Here is a 19,303-nt window from a genome sequence, read left to right on the forward strand (position 1 = left end):
ACAAGCACCTTCCAGAGTGAAGAACTCTATGAAATAGGTTAATGAAATACTTTTCAGTAATGTGGAAGAACTAGACACAGATAAGGATTTGAAAATGCAGCAAGCCACAGATAATTGGGTAGTTATTTACCTTTCATTAAAAAATAAATATGAATAAAATATGTAAACTGGAGACAATATTAAAACGTTAAGGAGTTCCTTAATGGACCAGAAATACATAGAAAGTATATTTGAAACATGATAAAGGGTCCAAAAAAGTACAGAGTAAAAGTAAATAGTTTTCATTATAGTTAAGAACTGTTACCAGCATGCCACCAAGATACCAAAGTCTTTCAATATCTATTTTTTAATTATGGGAAGAGTCAAGGAGAGAAAACGAGGAGGAAGGTGAAAAGAAAAGGATAAAATAGTGACACTGGCCTATGTAACTAAACACTTTAAATAGGCTGAGACTTTCTGAAAGCTTTTAAACTACTGTAGAGTTAAAGGTCAGGTGAATCTGAAAAAATGTAGGCTTGGTAATTATCTCTGGACAAAATGAAAGGTGTGATAATGAATGGATTCTTCCTGGAGAATAATTGAAAATGGGAGATGGACATAGACTTGAAAATACAGAAGAATGGACACATAGAATAGAACAAAAATGAGTCAAAAAAATAACTGGAAAAACTATTTGAAATAAAAACGGCTGACAAAGATTTAATACAGTTCATTGACTAAGATGGCAGGGATTGTTAAATGCCCTATTATTTTCTGTGCTAAAAAGAAAGAAAAAATACTGCCCATTATAAATGTAAGGTGCAACTGATTGTACGATGTATCCCAATTTCAGAGATGTAAAAATCTGAAAAAATGCATGTCTAAGGTCAATGAAATATAGTGCCCTTGATGTGAAGAGTTCATGTAAGTTTACACATAAAACGTACAAAGAACACAAAGCAACATAAAAGAGGAAATATAAATGGGTAATAAATGAAAAAATTATCCAAACACATAAGCAATCAGGTAAGTAAAATTAAAACATTAAAATATTACTTCACCTATCAAATTAGCAAGCACTGAGATAATATATAATACTCAGTATTGATGGAGATATTGTAAGATGAAGATGCACTCTCTATACTCAGGTAGTGAGAATGGAAATCTGAACAAAATTTATGGAGGAAGTTTTTACTTTTTCTTTCCATATATGGTGTGAGAGACAAAAGAGGGTGAATGAGAGCCTTAAATGTGCTTACAGTCTCTGTGTCAGTCATCTTCTTCTAGGAAATTATCCTTAGGAATGAATCAGAAGTTGAACAAAGATTTATACACAAAGATATTCACTATACTATTGTTAACAATAGAAATCATCAGAAACAACGTAAGTGTCAACACTAGGGAAATGAGTAGCGATGACAGAATCATATTCTTGGATATTATTCAGTTTACTAAGAGTTTTTAATGACATGGAAAAATATTTTTGATAGAATAGAAGACCAGATAAGTAGGACACGAAATTGGATATACACTTTGATCAAATTATTTAAAGAAAGACTTACTGGATGAAATAATAATATTGGATGAAAATATGCCTGAAATGTTAACAGCTGTTGCTGTTAGAAATTTACTTTTTTTCTATAATTGTCAAGGTATGTCTATTATAAACAGGTTACATTTTGGTAATCAGAAAATAAGTGGAAATCTGAGAAAAGAGAGACTAGATTATATTATACTGTCATAAAAACAAACTTTAAAGGGCTTCCTAGTTATGGGACATATTGAAATACTTTCTGTTAGAAGAGTGTTGAGTATAAGTTGTGTTTTGCCAAGTTCTATGTATTGAAGATGGGCAAGAGAGTGATGTAGACATTGTGGAAACTCACTAAATTGTTAATTTAACTGACATTGCCTTGCTGGAAGGAAACAATATTCCACCAAGTTTATTGGTTTCTAAGGATTCTTAAGAAATAAATTTTTTAAATTCTGATCAAAATGTCAATATACAGGCAAAGGACTTAACCTAAAATCGTGTTCTCATGGAGTTTGTTTACTAGAGAAAAGTTTACTAACAAGTTGGCTTGTTAATTAGGATCGTTTTGTTAACAGTGAATTTGGTGGCTTTGATGTTTGGATAACCTGGGAAGACTGGCCATTACTGGGAACACAGTTCCTTCTCTTCCATGTAAAATCATTGCAAATTGAATGGATATTTAGAGCAACTTACCGTTAATTTTATTCCACGGGGATCCCCAGCGCCAAATGGACCAAAGGAACCCGGAGGACTTCAGGTAAGAAGGCGAAAACCAAATCTAAGTCTGTATTAGAATACCTAGGGAGCTTTTAAAATCTCTGTGCCTCGTGCACCCTCTACCAATTCAGTCAGAATGTCCGGGGATTGGAGTCAGGCATCAGTATTTTTAAAGATTCTCAGGTGATTCCAATGTGAAACAAAGTCTGGAAACTGGTGCTCTAATATTTTGAATAACTAAGGCTCCTTCAAAGATAGGTACTGGCAGGTGAGTCTACTTAGTGAGTAGCTGAAGGGATAAAAGTTAAAAAATTAGAGTTTAGGAAGACGAATAAAGTCAAAGCAGTTAAAAGCAGGATGTAACAATGTTTGTGTTGCTGTTCTAATGCAGTAGGAAAAGCTATGCATTTAATCTAAATTACAGCATTTGTATTGTTCCATCATGATAAGTAGTAACTGCTCAATAACATGGAATGATTCTTTAAAGCATTTATTTTAGACTTATACCAGGGATTTCAGAAAATAATTGGATCAGTTTTTCCAGTCTGGGGACTTGTCTTGTCTAAAGCTGTAATGGGAAGAGGGTGTGTATTTGTGTGAAGAACTAATTTCAGCATTTCAAAAAGTCTACGGAAAATTATACCTTTACCCAAAATTTCCTAGATGGCATCTAGTCGACCATCAACGCCTTTGTCCTGGTCTGAAATTGTGTCAGGACAGGGCAGTAACTCTGATTATCACAGGTCATTGGAAACTCCAACTTACAGTTATATATGCCTTCGATATATATTTTTAAAGTTGTTGTTTATTCTTTCCAAAAAGGGGTCCAGCACAGGAATAATGTTGGAAACGCAGGTTTTGAAAACAAACACCTCATTAATAAATGTTTGCTCTCAGTTTAGGTACTATTTTAGAAGCTGTGTGTTTGACACAAGGAATTTTATCTCATTCCATTTCTCAGTCGTGTGTAACCCCAACTTAACTCTGAGTTAGATAGTCTGACTTCTAACTCCAGGATCTCTAGGGACCCTAATGAATGATTCATTCCTGATTGGCCTTCTGTACACAGAACTAATTCTCGGTTTTCATCTTGGAGCAGGGCATTACTGGACCTCCAGGGGATCCAGGCCCGAAGGGGTTTCAAGGCAATAAGGTAATCATACCTGTTGATTATAGACAGGCAGAGCGCCCTTCCCCTAGTGAGCTATGGTAATACACGTTTTTATTAGGCAGAAGTCAATGTATTCTTTGAGGACGAATCTTTGGAAATACATAATAACCTGCAGGTGTTATACACAGAATCATGTTTAAGTACACGCAGGAAGTCAGTGTCATAGTCTTTTCATTTATTATTATTATTTTATTCAAAGGGGCATTATTAAATATAAGCCATTATTTTTGCAGTGTTTCCATCTTATTCCCGCCCTTTTAGTCATTTTATGACTCACTAGAAACTGAAAAGTAGTAATAAGCAACACAATTCAAATCACTCTATTTCCCACAGGTAATGTCAACTCAATACACAGTTTATAAGAGAAGGGGATTTATAACTGTCATACCAACAAAAATGAAACTTTTTTAAATTGCGAGGGTGTAATCTCTATCAGTACCAGCCTTGTAATGTCATTCCACAGGTAACCAGGCAAGACGTATAGGGAGGGGTTGAAGAAGAGCCAGATGGAACCAAAAGTTGAGATAGAAGGGATCTTTAAAAGACCTGTTTATAAGACTCCATTTTCCAATGAGAGTGGCCATTAATTTGCTGAAAACAAGCGTTTTAGTGCCTTTTTAACACTTCTCAGTGCTTAGTGAATTCCACAGATATAGTAAATATCTAATAAACGGTGTTGAGTTAGTGACTGGAGATCTGTGGAATTTGTGGCAGTAATAACAGCAGACGGTACTGTCCCCAGAGGACCCTAGATAAAGCCAATCTTTTAAGGGTGCTATTAACTTTAAGTTGTGGGGAGCAGTTGGGCTACTTGACTGTTCTTTTTTCCAGAGAGAGGTAAGGGAGTGACACGTATACTATTTTTAATGAGATAATGACAATGTGTGATTTCCTGGGGCAGTTTTAATTGGCAAATTAAAATAGAATGAGCTTCTCAGTGGGTGTGTGCTTAAGGTTGTCTGGGGAAACTGTCCTTTCCAGTCCTTGCCTATGATTAATTCTCTCTGGGGGAAAGAACTGGCTCTTCTGAATACTGAGTAGAAGTTTCTACAAAATTGCTTTGGCTGTAGGTAAAATCCTGCAGCAAGGAAAAAAAAATATTTTGACAGTCCACACTTATTTCTAGGATTCTTTGGTTACCTAAGCTGATAATTTTCACATGTTTGTGAAAAAGAGGCTTAACATCAGGGATCAGGTTTGGAGTTTGCAACGGTGATAGAATTACAGATTGTTTGAGCCACAAGGGATATTAGAAATTATACTGGCCCAAAGTTTTCATTTTGGAAAATGAGAAGTCTGGAAATCAGGGCATCTGTGGAGGTGCTGGGCTGGGAGCAGGGCACGCAGCTTCGGGAGATGGGTGATGGCAGTTCATAAAAATGTGCCATCGTTTGATCACTTCTCTTCATGTCTCATACAATTACTACTTAGATTTTTCTTTTAAAGTGAATTTATTTCCACAGAATTTAGCTTTTAATTCTAAGAATGCATTAATTCTTAGAATAAATAATGAGTCAAGTATATTGGGGCAGGCTGTAATTTTCTGACATAACACTTCACGCTCGACTTTCACATCATCATCATAAAAGGAGTCACTTTTCCAAAAGTATCTGAGGACTTCAACTTTCCAAGGGCCTCTCTTTTAAAAAATTCTTTTTTTCAAAAATTTTGGTGAAGATATTTAACGTAAAATTATCACAGGTTTAAAATCACAAAATTCACTGCCAGGTGAACACAAAAAATTCATTGTCAGTTAAAAAGATGTCAGTATCTGAAGAATATTGGGGGTTCTTGGGAGGGAGTGAGATGGGAGTAAGCTTCTCATTTTTCTCCTAGTTATAGTTTTGGCTTAAGGTCACAGATTTAATGTCTCTTGACTGTTACTTGGAGACTATTACTAATTTCTACCCCTCTTTGGATCTGTCAACCAGAGACGCATGTCCCATTCATTAATTGTCTTAGGTTTTCTGGTGTTGTCTTAAAAGTCAGGTTTCAGGGAATGACTTCATCTTGCATCCCAGAATGTACTTCTAAATCTTAAAAAGTTAATAAACTATTTTTTTGCTCAATCTGGAAACAACGTTTTATAGTGACATTTCTTTTTATCCATTACCATTTTATTACAAAATGGTTTTACGATATTGCTATTGCAATTTGTGCCAAAAAAAAAACCTTTAAAATTCAGTAATTCTGTATTTTCCAATGGACACAGGGAGGATTATTATTTTGAAGCTTCTAAAATCACAGATAGCACTTATTTAGTGTATATTTACTATGCACAGATATAGTTCTAAATACCCATTTAACATAACACTACCTTCTAAGGCATGATCTATTCTCACTCCCACGGTACAGATTAGGCTACTACGGCACAGAGAGCTTAAGCAATGGATTCAAGTCTACACAGCTGGTAAGGGACAGAGCCAGGATTCAAACCCAGCCAGTCTGCTCTTAACCACCATATTATATCTATCTCCTTAGGAAAACTGCTGAATTTCCTAGACAGTCAACGTGAGATAAATGCCTTTCTTTTGGACAGTATGGAAGTTGCATCTGTCTCCCCCCTCTAGTGTACTCTGGCTGGAAACAAAAGTCTGTGGAGAGTGCACTTCTACTTGGTTATAATGTTCATCTTGAAAATGCAGGAAAAGAAGGAAAGGAATCTCATGGGAAAAAGAAACCAGTAATGTGCATTTTCAAATATTTTGTCTCTTATGAGACCTTAAAATAGAAAATTTGGACTTGTAACATTTGCAAAGATTCCATGGGAGTTTCTAGATAGGGCCTGCCTATTAACTTGAATGTATGAATAGTCTCTCTCATGAGCGACAATCCCATTCTGTTGCTCTAGTGGTTGGATTTTCTTCATCAAAGGGTTTGCAGAAAAGGTGGCCAAAGAATAAAAGGAAAAAATAGCATGTGAGAAATTAAGGAAAAATGTGATTCTGGCCCTATTTCACAAATCATTTCTGTCATTAATATTTTCCATATGTAAAGTGGTATTCTGTCCTAAATGACCTTGTTGCCTTAGAAACAAAACATAGATGTTTCTCACAATGAAGCTTTTGAGAATGAAGCCACCTCAGCCTCTCCCATACATGAGGGTCAAGAGTGGTACTCGTAAGAAGAACATCCCATCGGTCTCTAAAATCAATTAGAACTATCATCACGCAAGTATCTGAGAAGCCATATCCCTAGGACCAAACTGGCAATGTCCCTAACGAGAGAGCATGGCGCTCCTTCTCTGTGAGGGCCTAAGAACCATACGCCACCTTCCAAGGGCTGGTGTGGTGGTTCAGGTGGCAATCCCATCTGGCCATAGAATGAGACCTCCAATGACGAGAAAGAATGGCTCAAGACTGGCAGGCCTTTCAAATCACAGAGAACAAGTAACCAAAATTAGTTTTGAACAAATAAACACAGTAGAATGCTGGATGTGCCAGGCCCACATTAGGTAATTTTTGCCATTTCTTGATGTCCTTCTGAGGTTATTTCTGAAGGGTGTTTTCTTCTCAAATCTCATCCAAATCTACTCTTTCCCAGACCCTCTTTGTGCTCTGGGAGGAGGGACTGCTCACTGTGGCCTGAGCAGGAAATAGCTTGTGACAGGTTGAAGCATCCTAGCATGAGCGCTTCGGTGCTAGGGCCAAAAGGGCATTAGGAATTATCCCTGACGTATTTCTCCAAGGCAAAGCAGCACATGTTAATCCTCAAACAATTTAAAAATACTGTGATATTTATGTTATATAGTAATTTATCTTAATAGACGTATTGCCTCCCTTCTTCTAACTTCTTCCATTGTTCTACTCTAGGACGTTCATACATTTTCTGCAGGGCTTTTCCCTCCTAAGTGTTTTCTTCTTGTGCTACACTCAAGTATAAGAAACTCAAAGGCCTCTTACTTTTTGTTCAATTTAGCTTCTGAGATGTTAAGAAAACTCATAGAGAAATAGCACCAGTCTGGTCCAGTTTAATAAATGGATATGGTCAGGGTAAATAATCTCCAGTGAATCAAACATCCAGCCCACATCCAAAATAAACAACAGACCTAGTATTAGTGAGTAAGTGAAACTTACGTTTTAAAGGAAGTAAATGAGGGCAAATGAAGCACTTAGCCCACTCCAAAGCTCTGCACTGCACACGATCCTTGGACACCCCACTCCTCCTTACCTAGTGCTGTCACACTTCCATCCCATTTTTTGAGGTTCCCAAGCATGGTAGATAATTTTTTTTAGTAGTTGGTGTTCTTATAAAGAAATTAAGTAAATGAGAGCTAAATGTACAGATCCTGAAATTAAAATTGTAAACCTAGTAAACATCCCTACACATCATCCTGTTTTCTTCAAAATGCTCTATGAAAAGAGGTTAGTTTTTAAAACAGGGATGGCTGTCAACCTTTGACATAGCTATTAGGAATGCGTATGTATTTTGGTAGCTGTAAGAGTACTAATCAAGTTTCCTTTTAGTTTCCGTGCATTATACCTTTAAACATTGCCAGTCTTCTTTCAAATATGAACCGTTGGCAGGAGAGTTAGATAGATATGTACACGTCCATCACTGTTTTTGAAAAATCCAAAGCAGAAAATCTAGTGACAATGGGTCAGGAGTAGTGCTATCATATCTGAGAGAGAGAAAAAAATTATTATATCTACACTCACACATGTTTAAGATAAGCAACAAATAAATATTTGTTGAATGAATGAATGAATGAGGAAATAGTCTTAAATGGAGTGAGCTGTCAACAGTATCATACTGCAGACAGGTCAAATAGGCAGGACCTATGCAGTCACTTAGATTGTCAATTTTGCAGGTTTTGGAAACCTTTGAGAGATTGGGGAGGTGACAATGGATTGTGGAAGGAATTAGAGAGAAGGGTGCGATAGCCAGGAATTTTGACCATTCTTCCAAGATATTTGGATAATAAATAGAAACAAGAGAGTGTAGATGTAATCCATCAGAAGCTTCTTGTGCATTTAATATTGTGCATTTAATAACTTAATGCGTTATTTATAATTCCACTTTCTTCTAAGAGAGGCATGGAGGCTTGGAACTTAATTTTTTTTTTTTTTTACAGTTTCAGATATACAAGTTAGAGTCTTATGTTTTCTATAATGTCACTATTTTCACTAGAACAGATATATCATTAATGAAGATTTAGTAGTTTTAAAAATTCATTCTTTAGTTTTGCCATTATTTGAATATTGATGCTTGATTTGACTTAAAGTTAGCTTAGCAGCTTTAGTAGGTCAACCTACTGAACATAAATAATATTTCAACTGTGGTTTGGAAAGAGTTCAAATACCACAAATATGAACAACTACGAAGAAGCTGAAACTTTCTCCTCAAACTAGAATGTTGTGTAGTTTTATTTCAGCTCTCACACAACTCAAAAGCCTAAAAATCCCCTAACATCATGATGTTGCTTTCAACCACTAAAAAAAAATCATGATTTCTAATAGGATATAATTCCTTATAACTTGACGGGAAGGAAATCAGGTGAAACATGTAGACATCAACAATCCCTAGTACAGAATAATGAAACAGAAAACTTTTTTAAGTTCACAGCTCTTAATACAGAATGACTATATTTTTGGCTTCATGAAAAGTATTTTTAAGTCCAGGGTATTCAAACACGCCAGCTTTTCCAGTTGTCCGAAACCAATAATGGGCCTTCAGTTTCTCCTGGCAGGCTAACACCTTTGAACAAGGTTGGAACTGCTCAGTGTAGAGCAGTGCGAAGAGAAGAATCCCTTTACAATTTTAATTACAAATATCTGTCTAATGCAGAATCAGAGCCAAGCTGCCAAACTATGTGGCTGTTTTTCTTCGGGGCTGTCAAATTCTAAATGCTATTTCTGTCCTGGGCCTAATCAAAGGGAAAGAATCATTAGTAATCCAGCGATTCTTGTTGTGGAAAGGGCTGTGACCTACATGCCTATCTGCCCACCAGGATTCTAAATGAGCTTATTAACTCATTTGACGTGAGACAACTAATAGTGACAACTTGAAGTGGCTGCCAGAACATGTGGCGTGTCAGCCATTGGCTTCAAGACAGATGATTTTCCTCCCCAAATCTCTGACACATATGGCCCTCAGCAGATGGGGTACACCCTGCGCGCGCGTGTATGTGCGCATGCGTGTGCAGAGCCTGCCAAGACGAAAACTCCGATGGATCAAGGCACCCAAAATGCTGCCAACATTTCCCACAAAGGTGCTGAGTCTAACCCACAGGCCCAGTCAAGTGGGGCCCTAATGTGGAACACAATGAGTTACTGCAATGTCTTCAGGGCGTTGTCAGAATTTTTTTTTTTAATACTTATATCAGTGCTCTTAATTAATTCAAGTAAGTTGCAGCAGCAACAGTGCAGCAGGGAAAATTAAGTTTATTTCAAGAGGAAGTTTTTTTTTAAATTGTGGTAAAATATACATAATATTTATCATTTTAAGCATTTGTAAGCATACAATTCAGTTGTTATTAAATACACTCACAATATTGTGTATCTGTCATCACTATCTGTGCTCAAAACTTTTCCGTCATTCTAATGTAAACTTTGTACTCTTTCAACAATAACTCTCCTCACTTTCCTCTGCCCCCAGTCTCCAAGAGTAGGTTTTTAGGAAACATATCACGCTGTTATGAACCTCTCTTCTCTCGTAAATTGGTGTCCTTCTTCTCGGATTTACGGAGAGGGTTCACCCTGAATAGTTTCCAGCCACTCATTTTGTGCTAGAGGAGTCCTAAGAGTGTCCACCAGAGCCTAGATTCTTAAAAGCTCGCCTGATGGGCCGTGGAACAGTCCTTCCTTTTAGGGAAAATGACACACAATTCCTTAGGTTTTATTATATATAATGAAATATGACTTTCCTATTAGATTGAAACATATGAATCATCCTTTTTGTAAGTCAAACCTAGCTGTATATTGTCAATTTCATTTGCTTTAACCTAATAGCAATCAAGAAAAGGAGTTGAGTTACTAAAATCTGGTATAACACTACAATTTTCATCACATTCTCCACCAATTCTTTGTTATTATGGAGTTTTTTCTTCTTTGAAAAGCTTAAGTAGGTAGAGTATGTGAACAGTGATCTTTTCTCTTACCCACGTAGACGTTATTAAAAAAGACTGCAATTGGAGATTTCAAATAATGATGGTTCCAACAGTGCAGTTGCTTAATAACTGCTTTATATGTAGAGTTACATTGTGTGATTACAGTATTGCCAATTATTATTTATGTTAACTTTACCACTAATTCAGTGACAACATTGATCCAGGTAGACTTTATGTGCCTGAAAGGGCATGTAAGTTGGCTTGTAATAGTATATACTTTCATGTGGCTTATTTTTATTTTAGAGATTCTTTGTCTTCATATGATGATTCTTGAACTATGGGTAGATTGTAACTATCTGATTTTTGTGTTTTTCATCCTGTAACAAAGATATAAATTTAGTCTGCAATCAAATGATTTTTGAAATACTTTAAGAATGGAAAAGTCCCAAGAGGCAGTTTTGCATGGTGGTTAGAGCACTGGGTCTAAAGCAAGACTGCTGGGGTTCAAACCCAGCCCTATATTGTATTAGTTCTGTGATTTGGGAAACTCACTTTTCCTCCCCATACCTCAGTTTTCTCATTAATGTAATGGGTTAAAAATAGAGTTGTTCTGAGGATTACATGAGTTAATACATGAAAAGCACTTAGAATAGCACGTGTTACATAGTAAGTGCCATATGTATCGGCAATAATTAAGCAGTTAAGTATTTTGACAACCCTCTTTTCATTAATGTAGAACAAAGCTAGCCTGATATGTTTTCTAAAAATATGCCTCTTATTACATAACACTCCTCTGAAATAAGAGGAATTAGGAACTAAAAATAGAGCTTGATTTAACAAGAATTTGATAAACGTTAGTTTCATGCCTCCACCACCCCCCTGCTTTTCCTTCTTTCCAAAAAAAAAAGGGCTTTTCTTGACTTTTCTCCCAAGCCTTTGTATACAGTAATCACTTCATTGAGTTTCAGCTAAGAATGTATTTTGTCCACACTTGAACCATTTTGCACCTACAAAATGCTCATTCATCATTTTCTTCCACTGGGAAAGTATGAGAATATTTGTCACAAGACTTAAAGTATTACAGTTGGTGCTATACATATCTGGGAAACGATAAAAAGAAGTTGCTAAAACATCTATCTAATGTTAAGAGCCCAAGGTATGACTAAATTATTTATAATTGTATTATTCAAGAAAAGGTAAAGTTCTGTCCTCAAAAAATTCAGAGTCGTGGACAACCATTCATTGTTTATTATTTTAGGGAAAGAAAAGATGTTGACTTTGGTTAGAGCCAGTGCCAGGAATAAGAAGTGTTGGGTTTCTCTAGCTGAACTTTCCATACAGTGTAACCTTAGGCCATCTATTGGCCTTCAACTGAAAAACAAAAATGATTAATTGTACCTGAGTAAGTTTGTAGCAAAAACTGTGCGATAAGTACTTTATATCACTATGTAATGTATGCACAGTCGCCCTTAGTTAAAAACGTACGTAAACCAGTGGGAATGCCAGAGGAGCAATTCCAAACCCCCAGTTCCCCCCGCCTAGACCAGGTCTCCTGTTTTGTTCACCTCTAGCAGCTGGCACAATATCTGCTCCTTAGTCACTGTTCAGTAAATGTTTGAGGCCTGGATGGTTGAATAGATAATATCAATTAGCTAAACATTGAGAATGGAGAGCTGAGCAAAATCACATGACATCCTCCCACAGTCTATGGGGAGACATATTAACACATGCAGAAATGCAAAGTTGCAACTGTAATGAATGCTCAGAAAAAGAGGAAAATGATGTTATCAGTGCCTCTAGAATAGGGATTTTACCTGACCAGAGAGGCCTTCCCTGAAGCCATGTTGTTTAAAATAAGATCTGAGGGATGAATAAGGATTAACTAGGAAAAGAGAGAGGTAGCCACATCCCAGCTAGAGACAACAGCACATGCAAAGACCCTGTGGCAGGAGGGAACATGGCAAGTACAAGGAACTGAACAAAGGCCAATGGTGCTAGGGTGGCTAGAGAAGAGGCAACTAATAACAAATAGTTTTGAAAAGGCCACAGGACCACACCATGCAGGGGCTCACGAGCCTTGGAAGGAGCTCTGTCTTTACCCTAAGAGCAAAGGGAAAGGACTTGAAGGGTTTTACTCAGATTAAAATTAGAAGATTGCTCTGGCAGCAATGGACGGGTGGGGGAATAAATTAGAATGTGCTAGAATGGATGCATGTAGAGTATTAAGGACTTTGCTGTAGTCTGAGCAAGAGATGATATTGATTTGGGGTAGGCTGTAGAGGCACGGTAGAGGACACAGAGGCGGATGGATTTGAGATTTAGGAGCATATTGTTAGGTGTTGGTGATGCATTGCATATGATGGATAAGGGAGTGAGATACGTTAAGAATGACTCCTAAGTTCTGGCTTGACATTTGGAGGGATCTTGATGCCCTTCCCTGAAATAGAGAATGCTGGAAGATGATCAGGTCTGTGAGTGAAAGAATATGACTTTGTCTTTGGAAAGGATGAGTTACTTTTGAAATTCTCTTTTTGCTGACTTCTTTTATACTGCCTTTGTCAGCTCTCCCTGCCCCCTTTTTTTTTCTGGGCCACTGTCTTCCCCAAATCCCCACAAGACATCTCTGTGTTCTTTCACTCCCACCCAACTTAAATGTTGGTACTCTCCATGGTTCTGACCCGAGCCTCCAGCCTCTTTAATCACTCTAAAGCTGCACTGTCCAACAGAGTAGCCATACGTGGCTACTGAGCACTTGAAATGTAGCTAGTTGGAATTGAAATGTGCTATAAGTGTTAAATACATGTAGGATTTCAAAGGCATAACATTAAAAATAATGAAAAATAAAATCATTAATAAGAGTTTTATATTGCTTATATGTTGAAATGATAATATTTGGGGTACACTGGGTTAAGTAAAATCTGTTATTACTTCCTTAGTGTGGCTACTAGAAAATCTAAAATGACAAATGTGGCTCACTGTATATTTCCAGTGGACAGTGCAGCCCCAGACACTGATCCTGCTGTCACCTCATTCCTGTCTGCTTGCCCCACAGAGCTGCTTACTGTCCCCAGAACATTTCACATCATTTTATGCCTCATCCTCTCTCCTTTTCCAGAACTTTCGTCCCCCTTCTTTCCTACTAGATTAAATATGATTCATACATTTTTGTTCAGAGCAAATATCTCCACTACTATATAAAACTTTCCCAATTCCTTAAGGTAGAATTAAACATTTCTGCCTCAGAGTCTTACATGCTCTGTTAATACCTTTTTTATAGCTAATTCACATGCTTATATTTTGTTTTATATTCGTTTGCCTCTCCAGCCAGATTGTAAGTGTGTGCAAAGTGCAGGTGCAACCTGATTTATGTCTATAATTATGTTAGGGGGTACTGGGTACCAGGCTGGTGCTCAATGAAAGTCTGGTGAATAACAATTGCTCTACACATATTATACAGCTACCACGTGACTGGTTATGACTTAGATGTTTTAAGGCAATATTTCAAATCCTCTCAACGATGCTGCAAGGTAGATATAATGATCCTCATTTTGCATATGGGGATCTTGCAAAAGCTCAAACTGTTAGTAAATTATAGAACCAGAATTCAACTACACTGACTGAATCAAAAAGCCATGTTTTTTTTCCTGTGATACCATGTATACTGAAAAATGAATTTAAAAATGGAGATTATATTCCTATATCATAAAATAGGAAAAAACACCAATTTCCTAAGATTGTTAGAAGATTAAATGCGATAATCTATATGAAGTGTCAGGGCAGTGCTTGAAAACAGTAGGTTTTATTAAACATTGGCTTTCTTCCATCTTGAGGTCCATAGCATAGGCATCTTTAATTTCTGAGAAGGATCAAAGTGGTTTACCTAACCTCCTCGATGCCCCTCAAATGCTTACACTCATGTTCACTTTCATTCACACTCATCCAAAGGTCATGAGACACAGACTTCTCTGGGGCTATCGACTTTAACCCAGTCCTCTTTGTGTATCTCCCTGATGTTTAAAGAAAGTGGAGTAGAGAAATAATAAGTAGTACTGAGGGTACTCAATCTGTGGGTGTGTTTGTTGGTGAGGATTAGGGCAGGAATAATAGCAAAAAAGGAATCAAGCCTGGAGTCTTTCAAGGCTATGTTCCCTTGGTGAATTCCAGAAAAATCACTTGGAGTAGAGTGCTGACTCTTTTCTTCCCGTTCTGTCTTATCCAGCTATGGTATTTTATAATCAGAACCACTTTCTTTACCATCTCAGGAATCTTTGTAGGAAAGGGAAAGGGGAAGTGTGACAGGGATAGACATTAATTGTGGACCAATACTGTTCTGCAGGTCCTAGGTTGAGATGCAAGCCTCTCGGGAAACAAACTTAAGCAGGTAAAGTGTGAAGATATGTTGCTATGGGGCTGTGTTCAGGTAAGGGAAAGTGGCCCCTCTATAACCTCAGATCCCTGTAATTCCCCTGGAAAAGCAATATTAAGAAGTCTCTCAGTTGCTGTTGGTAGGGGACCAAGGCTAAAGGGAGCTCATGCGCTCAAGGGTAATATAATTCCTTATCCTCTTGGCTCTCCTGGCTCCCTCATTTCAAGTTAACAGCAGAACCAGTGCCTTGTCCAGAGTTGGGAAACTTTCTCACCAACCTGTGATCTTGTTTGTTTTAGATCAAACATAGGGACAAGTACACAGTAGGGCAGAGCTTCCACTATAAAACACTCAAATTCTCCTCCAAATACATAATATATTGAAAAGCCTTCTGATCCATTACAGAACCAAACTACATACCAAAGGGCAGGGAATGAAGAGAATAGGGAACTTAGAGCCTTATACCATTATTATTATTATTATCATTATCATTATTTTAATGGTGTGTTTTACCTCTCAAACTAGCCCTTTGAGTTTAGGGCCTTTGTTTTAAACTTCTCTGTATTTATTACCATCCACATAGCAAGTACTTGCTGTTCCTTTGTTAAGTGGTGGAAACATTCACCCTTATGCCGTGTAACGGACAAGGAGATTCCAGCTTGAATGGAGAGCACAAGAAGTTATAAGGAAAGATTCTTTGAAGTTAAAATCTGGAATCTTTAGGAAACTGAATATTCTCTGGCACTTAAACTTGAGATTAAGAAAACAACTTCAAATTTGGGGAGAAATTTTATATTCTCCCCAAAGAGAGAATATTTGTCTGATATTATACAGAGAGAAATTCCATGGCCAAGAACATGTAAAAGATAAGAATGGCAATTACTTGGCTGCTCCAGAAAATTTAACCTATATTAAAAGAAAACTAGAACCTTGAATTTTAAAGGGAAAAATTCAGGTTGATTTATCTGCCAGATTGACTTGTACTCAAAAGGATAAACAGAAGGTACTTTTCAATTCAATCCATTGAAATGCCAAAGCATCATGAACTCTTACAATCAACTGATTTTGAGACAGGTTTTCTTTGTTTGATTCATCTTGAGCCTCGACATATCTTTTGGGGAGCCGATTTAACTATGACCCTTCTCCTTTCTCTTCTGTTCCCCTTTGCATTTGGCTAAAGTCAACAGACTTCTTTCAAGTAATGCCTCTACCATATCAATAGAACATTGCTCTAGTTACTAAGAGTCCCCTCCAAAATCACAAGCCTCTGGGGAGAATTGAGGCTTTAGCTTAGTGAAAATTCCTTTGTTCCCCTCAACCTGGGAGAAGGTTTGTCTCCACTTCCTGTCCCATTTTACTGTTGGTTTATAAAAGGATGAAGAGAAGAGAAAAATCTGTAAGTTTAGTGAAATTTTAAATAGCAAGTATTCATTAACTCCAACACAAGCATATTTTGAAATCTTTCTTAACATAAATTAGAGGTACATGCATGTATGTAAAGAGAAAGACAAATACCATATGATACCACTTATATGTGGAATCTAAAACATGACACAAATGAACATATCTATGAAACAGATACAGACTCACAGACATACAGAACAGACCTGTGGTTGCCAAGGGGGAGAGGGTTGGCGGAGGGATGGATTGGGAGTTTGGGATTAGCGGATGCAAACTATTATAAACTATTATATACAGAATGGATAAACAAGAAAGTCCTACTGTATAGCACATGGAACTATATTCACTATATATTATCCTGTGATAAACCATAATGAAAAAGAATATATATATATGTAACTGAGTCACTTTGCGGTACAGCAGAAATTAACACAACATTGTCAATCAACTATACTTCAATAGAATTCTAAAAAAATAACAATAAAAAAACCGAAGGAAACACACCAAAAATTAATAGTTGTTATAGATAGATAATGTAAAATTTTCTTTGTATGCTTTTCAATATATGGCAAATTTTCTACAGTGAAGATACAGTATTTTGATAAACAGAAAAAATTAGCATTATAAAAAAAGAAATGGTAATCAATAGCCACTCTCCTTTCCTCTATCAACATGCCAAAGGACCAGAAGCTTGAGAGACCTAAAGACCCATATCCCTGTGGGTGATACTGAGGTGTGAGTTTGTGCAGGCCTGGTAACCCCTCTGGGACTCAGGTTCCTCACCTGTGAAATGCAGGAGTTTGAGTGCCATGGTCTCAGTTCTATAATGCCTGAATTCTATGATGGGCCTGCCACATCATAGACTATATTAACTGAAAATGCTTCTTGTTTCTAGTAACAAACATCTCGACTAATAGTGGCTTAAATCACAAGAACGCTTTTTGTTGAGTAAACAGAATGTTTGAAGGTAGGTACTCTAGGACTGGATCAGGAGCTCAGTGAGGTTGTCTAGGAGCCAGGCTCTTTTAAATTTTTTCTGCATCATCCTCTTCAGCTGTTGGCATTCATCTGAGAGACTGTTGCCTCATGGTTACAAGATAGCTATCACATCTCCAAGTAGGAACAAAGAAGCAGAGGCAAAATTTCTCTTTGCATCCAGTAAGGTCCCCACATCTCATTTATCAGAACTGAGTCAAAGGATTAACCTAGATTAATCAGTGGCAAAGGGAAAGATTCTACCCTTGTGTTAGACGGATTGTCATTCATCCTACACATCTGAGGGCGAAGAATAGCTGCCCACTGACCTGAACAGGTCAGAATTCTAACAGCAGGGAAGAAAGAAGGGAGAGGATGATCATTGGGTAGAAAACAAATGTGTCTGCCAGAAGCACTTAATAAAGATGTATTGAACAAATAAGTGAGGGCCACGTTATGACTTTCATGGATCCTAAAAACTTTTGCCTTTCTAGGTACTTTCCTCCATAAAAACGTTTAAAATTATATTTTACAACTGAGTTGGTATAAAGAAAAATGTAGTCCAGACTGTATTCATTACTATATACACTATTATTATGTTTATTTTTTATTCTGATTTCAAAAATTAAAATGGGGACATTTTCATGAACCTTAGTTACTGGGTCATGGCTAAGTCCATCTTGGGTCTGTGTTGTCTGTCCAACTGGATGATAAACACTTGAGGGCGGAGACTGTGTGCTAGGTTTTGTTGATGCCCTCAAAGCCCCTATCGCATCACTATACGTCTAAGAGCTGCTCAACAAATACTATGGAGTTGACCTAACATATCACTGTTTCTTCCTCTGGGGTGAACCTGGTCCTCCTGGTCCTTATGGTCTTCCAGGAGCCCCTGGTATTGGACAGCAAGGTATTAAGGTAAAGATACTGGTCTCTCAGCCCATTGATGACTACTGAATTTATTGTAGGGCTGGGGGAGCTGTGATTTGAACTCTGCTCAGTGTTACTCTCATGGATACAAGGAGGCTGTCTGTATGAGTTACTTACAGGCTAGATGCTTGGACACTGCAATGCCCTGGTCAGGGGCAGTTACCACAAGAATACTCTATGTATTTTTTGATTTGGTTGGAATGAAAATTTTGCTTGTCTCCAAATACCCACTCTCTTGCCAACATACATCTAGTTCTGTTGAGTTTTCATGGTTTTTAAATGTTGGCATGCAAAAATGTTACTGGGAAGTGAAACACCTTAACATGTCAACTATCACCTGCTCACATCAAATAAGCACAGAGGGGCAGAAACCAGAAGAACCATGACACTGAATAAGTAAATGTTGACGGAGAGGTTTGTAGGGAACTAGAACGGACTAGAACACCCAACAACCTTGGGTGCTCTACATCATGCAGGATGTACTAGAGCAGAAGTGCTTATTTTAAATGGCTTTTCTATGTCATTGGGACGATAAGACTTCGACGCAGGGCTAAAACAGAGAGCAGTACAAAACAGTGCACTTTGAATGTAATCAGGTGTCACCATGGAATGCATTTAGACAATAAGCACATTGAGATTCCAGGGAAGGTGGAGTTTATACTGGCAGAGTTACTGGAGAAGGGTTCTGAAGGAGAAGAAATGTGAAACAGAACTGAAAGGCGAGGTGAAATGGAACAGGGCAGGGGGGTGGGGGACACATCCCCTGATGGTGGCGAGGGGGCAGAGAACAGCACGGGCATTGTTAACTTGGTCATTTCAGTAACCAAAAGGAGTCGTACACAGTCTGACCTGTCAATTGCTACGTAATCGTTTCTGAAAGCTGAAATTGCATTTAGACAAGAAGGAATGAGGAATGTTTGGGAGTAATCTGTTCACTTAAATTCAAGGCATTTTTCCTCCTCTAGATTTTTTTTTAATCTTTAAGAGTTTGAAAAGTTTGACAATTTTGCTATTTATCTTTGTTGAAATCTCCAGAGTATTTTGTGCTATGTGTATTCTTCATTTAAGAAATCAAACTTTCATTCAATTATTTCTTCCTCTTAGGGAGAAAGAGGCCAGGAAGGAAGAACTGGGCCTCCAGGACCGATTGGTGTCGGTGAGCCGGGCCAGACAGTGAGTAGCAAG

At 37.5% G+C, this 19,303-nt stretch overlaps 1 protein-coding gene across 1 annotated transcript in view; it reads left to right on the top strand.

Moving 5' to 3' along the window:
- COL28A1 (collagen type XXVIII alpha 1 chain) overlaps window positions 1-19,303 on the top strand; it is a 151,545-nt gene that overhangs the window by 21,964 nt on the left and 110,278 nt on the right. Inside the window, 3 exon segments of the mRNA XM_061198237.1 lie at window positions 3,330-3,382; window positions 18,037-18,106; window positions 19,223-19,291. Coding sequence (XP_061054220.1) covers window positions 3,330-3,382; window positions 18,037-18,106; window positions 19,223-19,291 — 192 coding nt within the window.

Source organism: Eubalaena glacialis, chromosome 8 (genome assembly GCF_028564815.1).
Source record: "Eubalaena glacialis isolate mEubGla1 chromosome 8, mEubGla1.1.hap2.+ XY, whole genome shotgun sequence".
Taxonomy (NCBI): Eukaryota; Metazoa; Chordata; class Mammalia; order Artiodactyla; family Balaenidae; genus Eubalaena; species Eubalaena glacialis.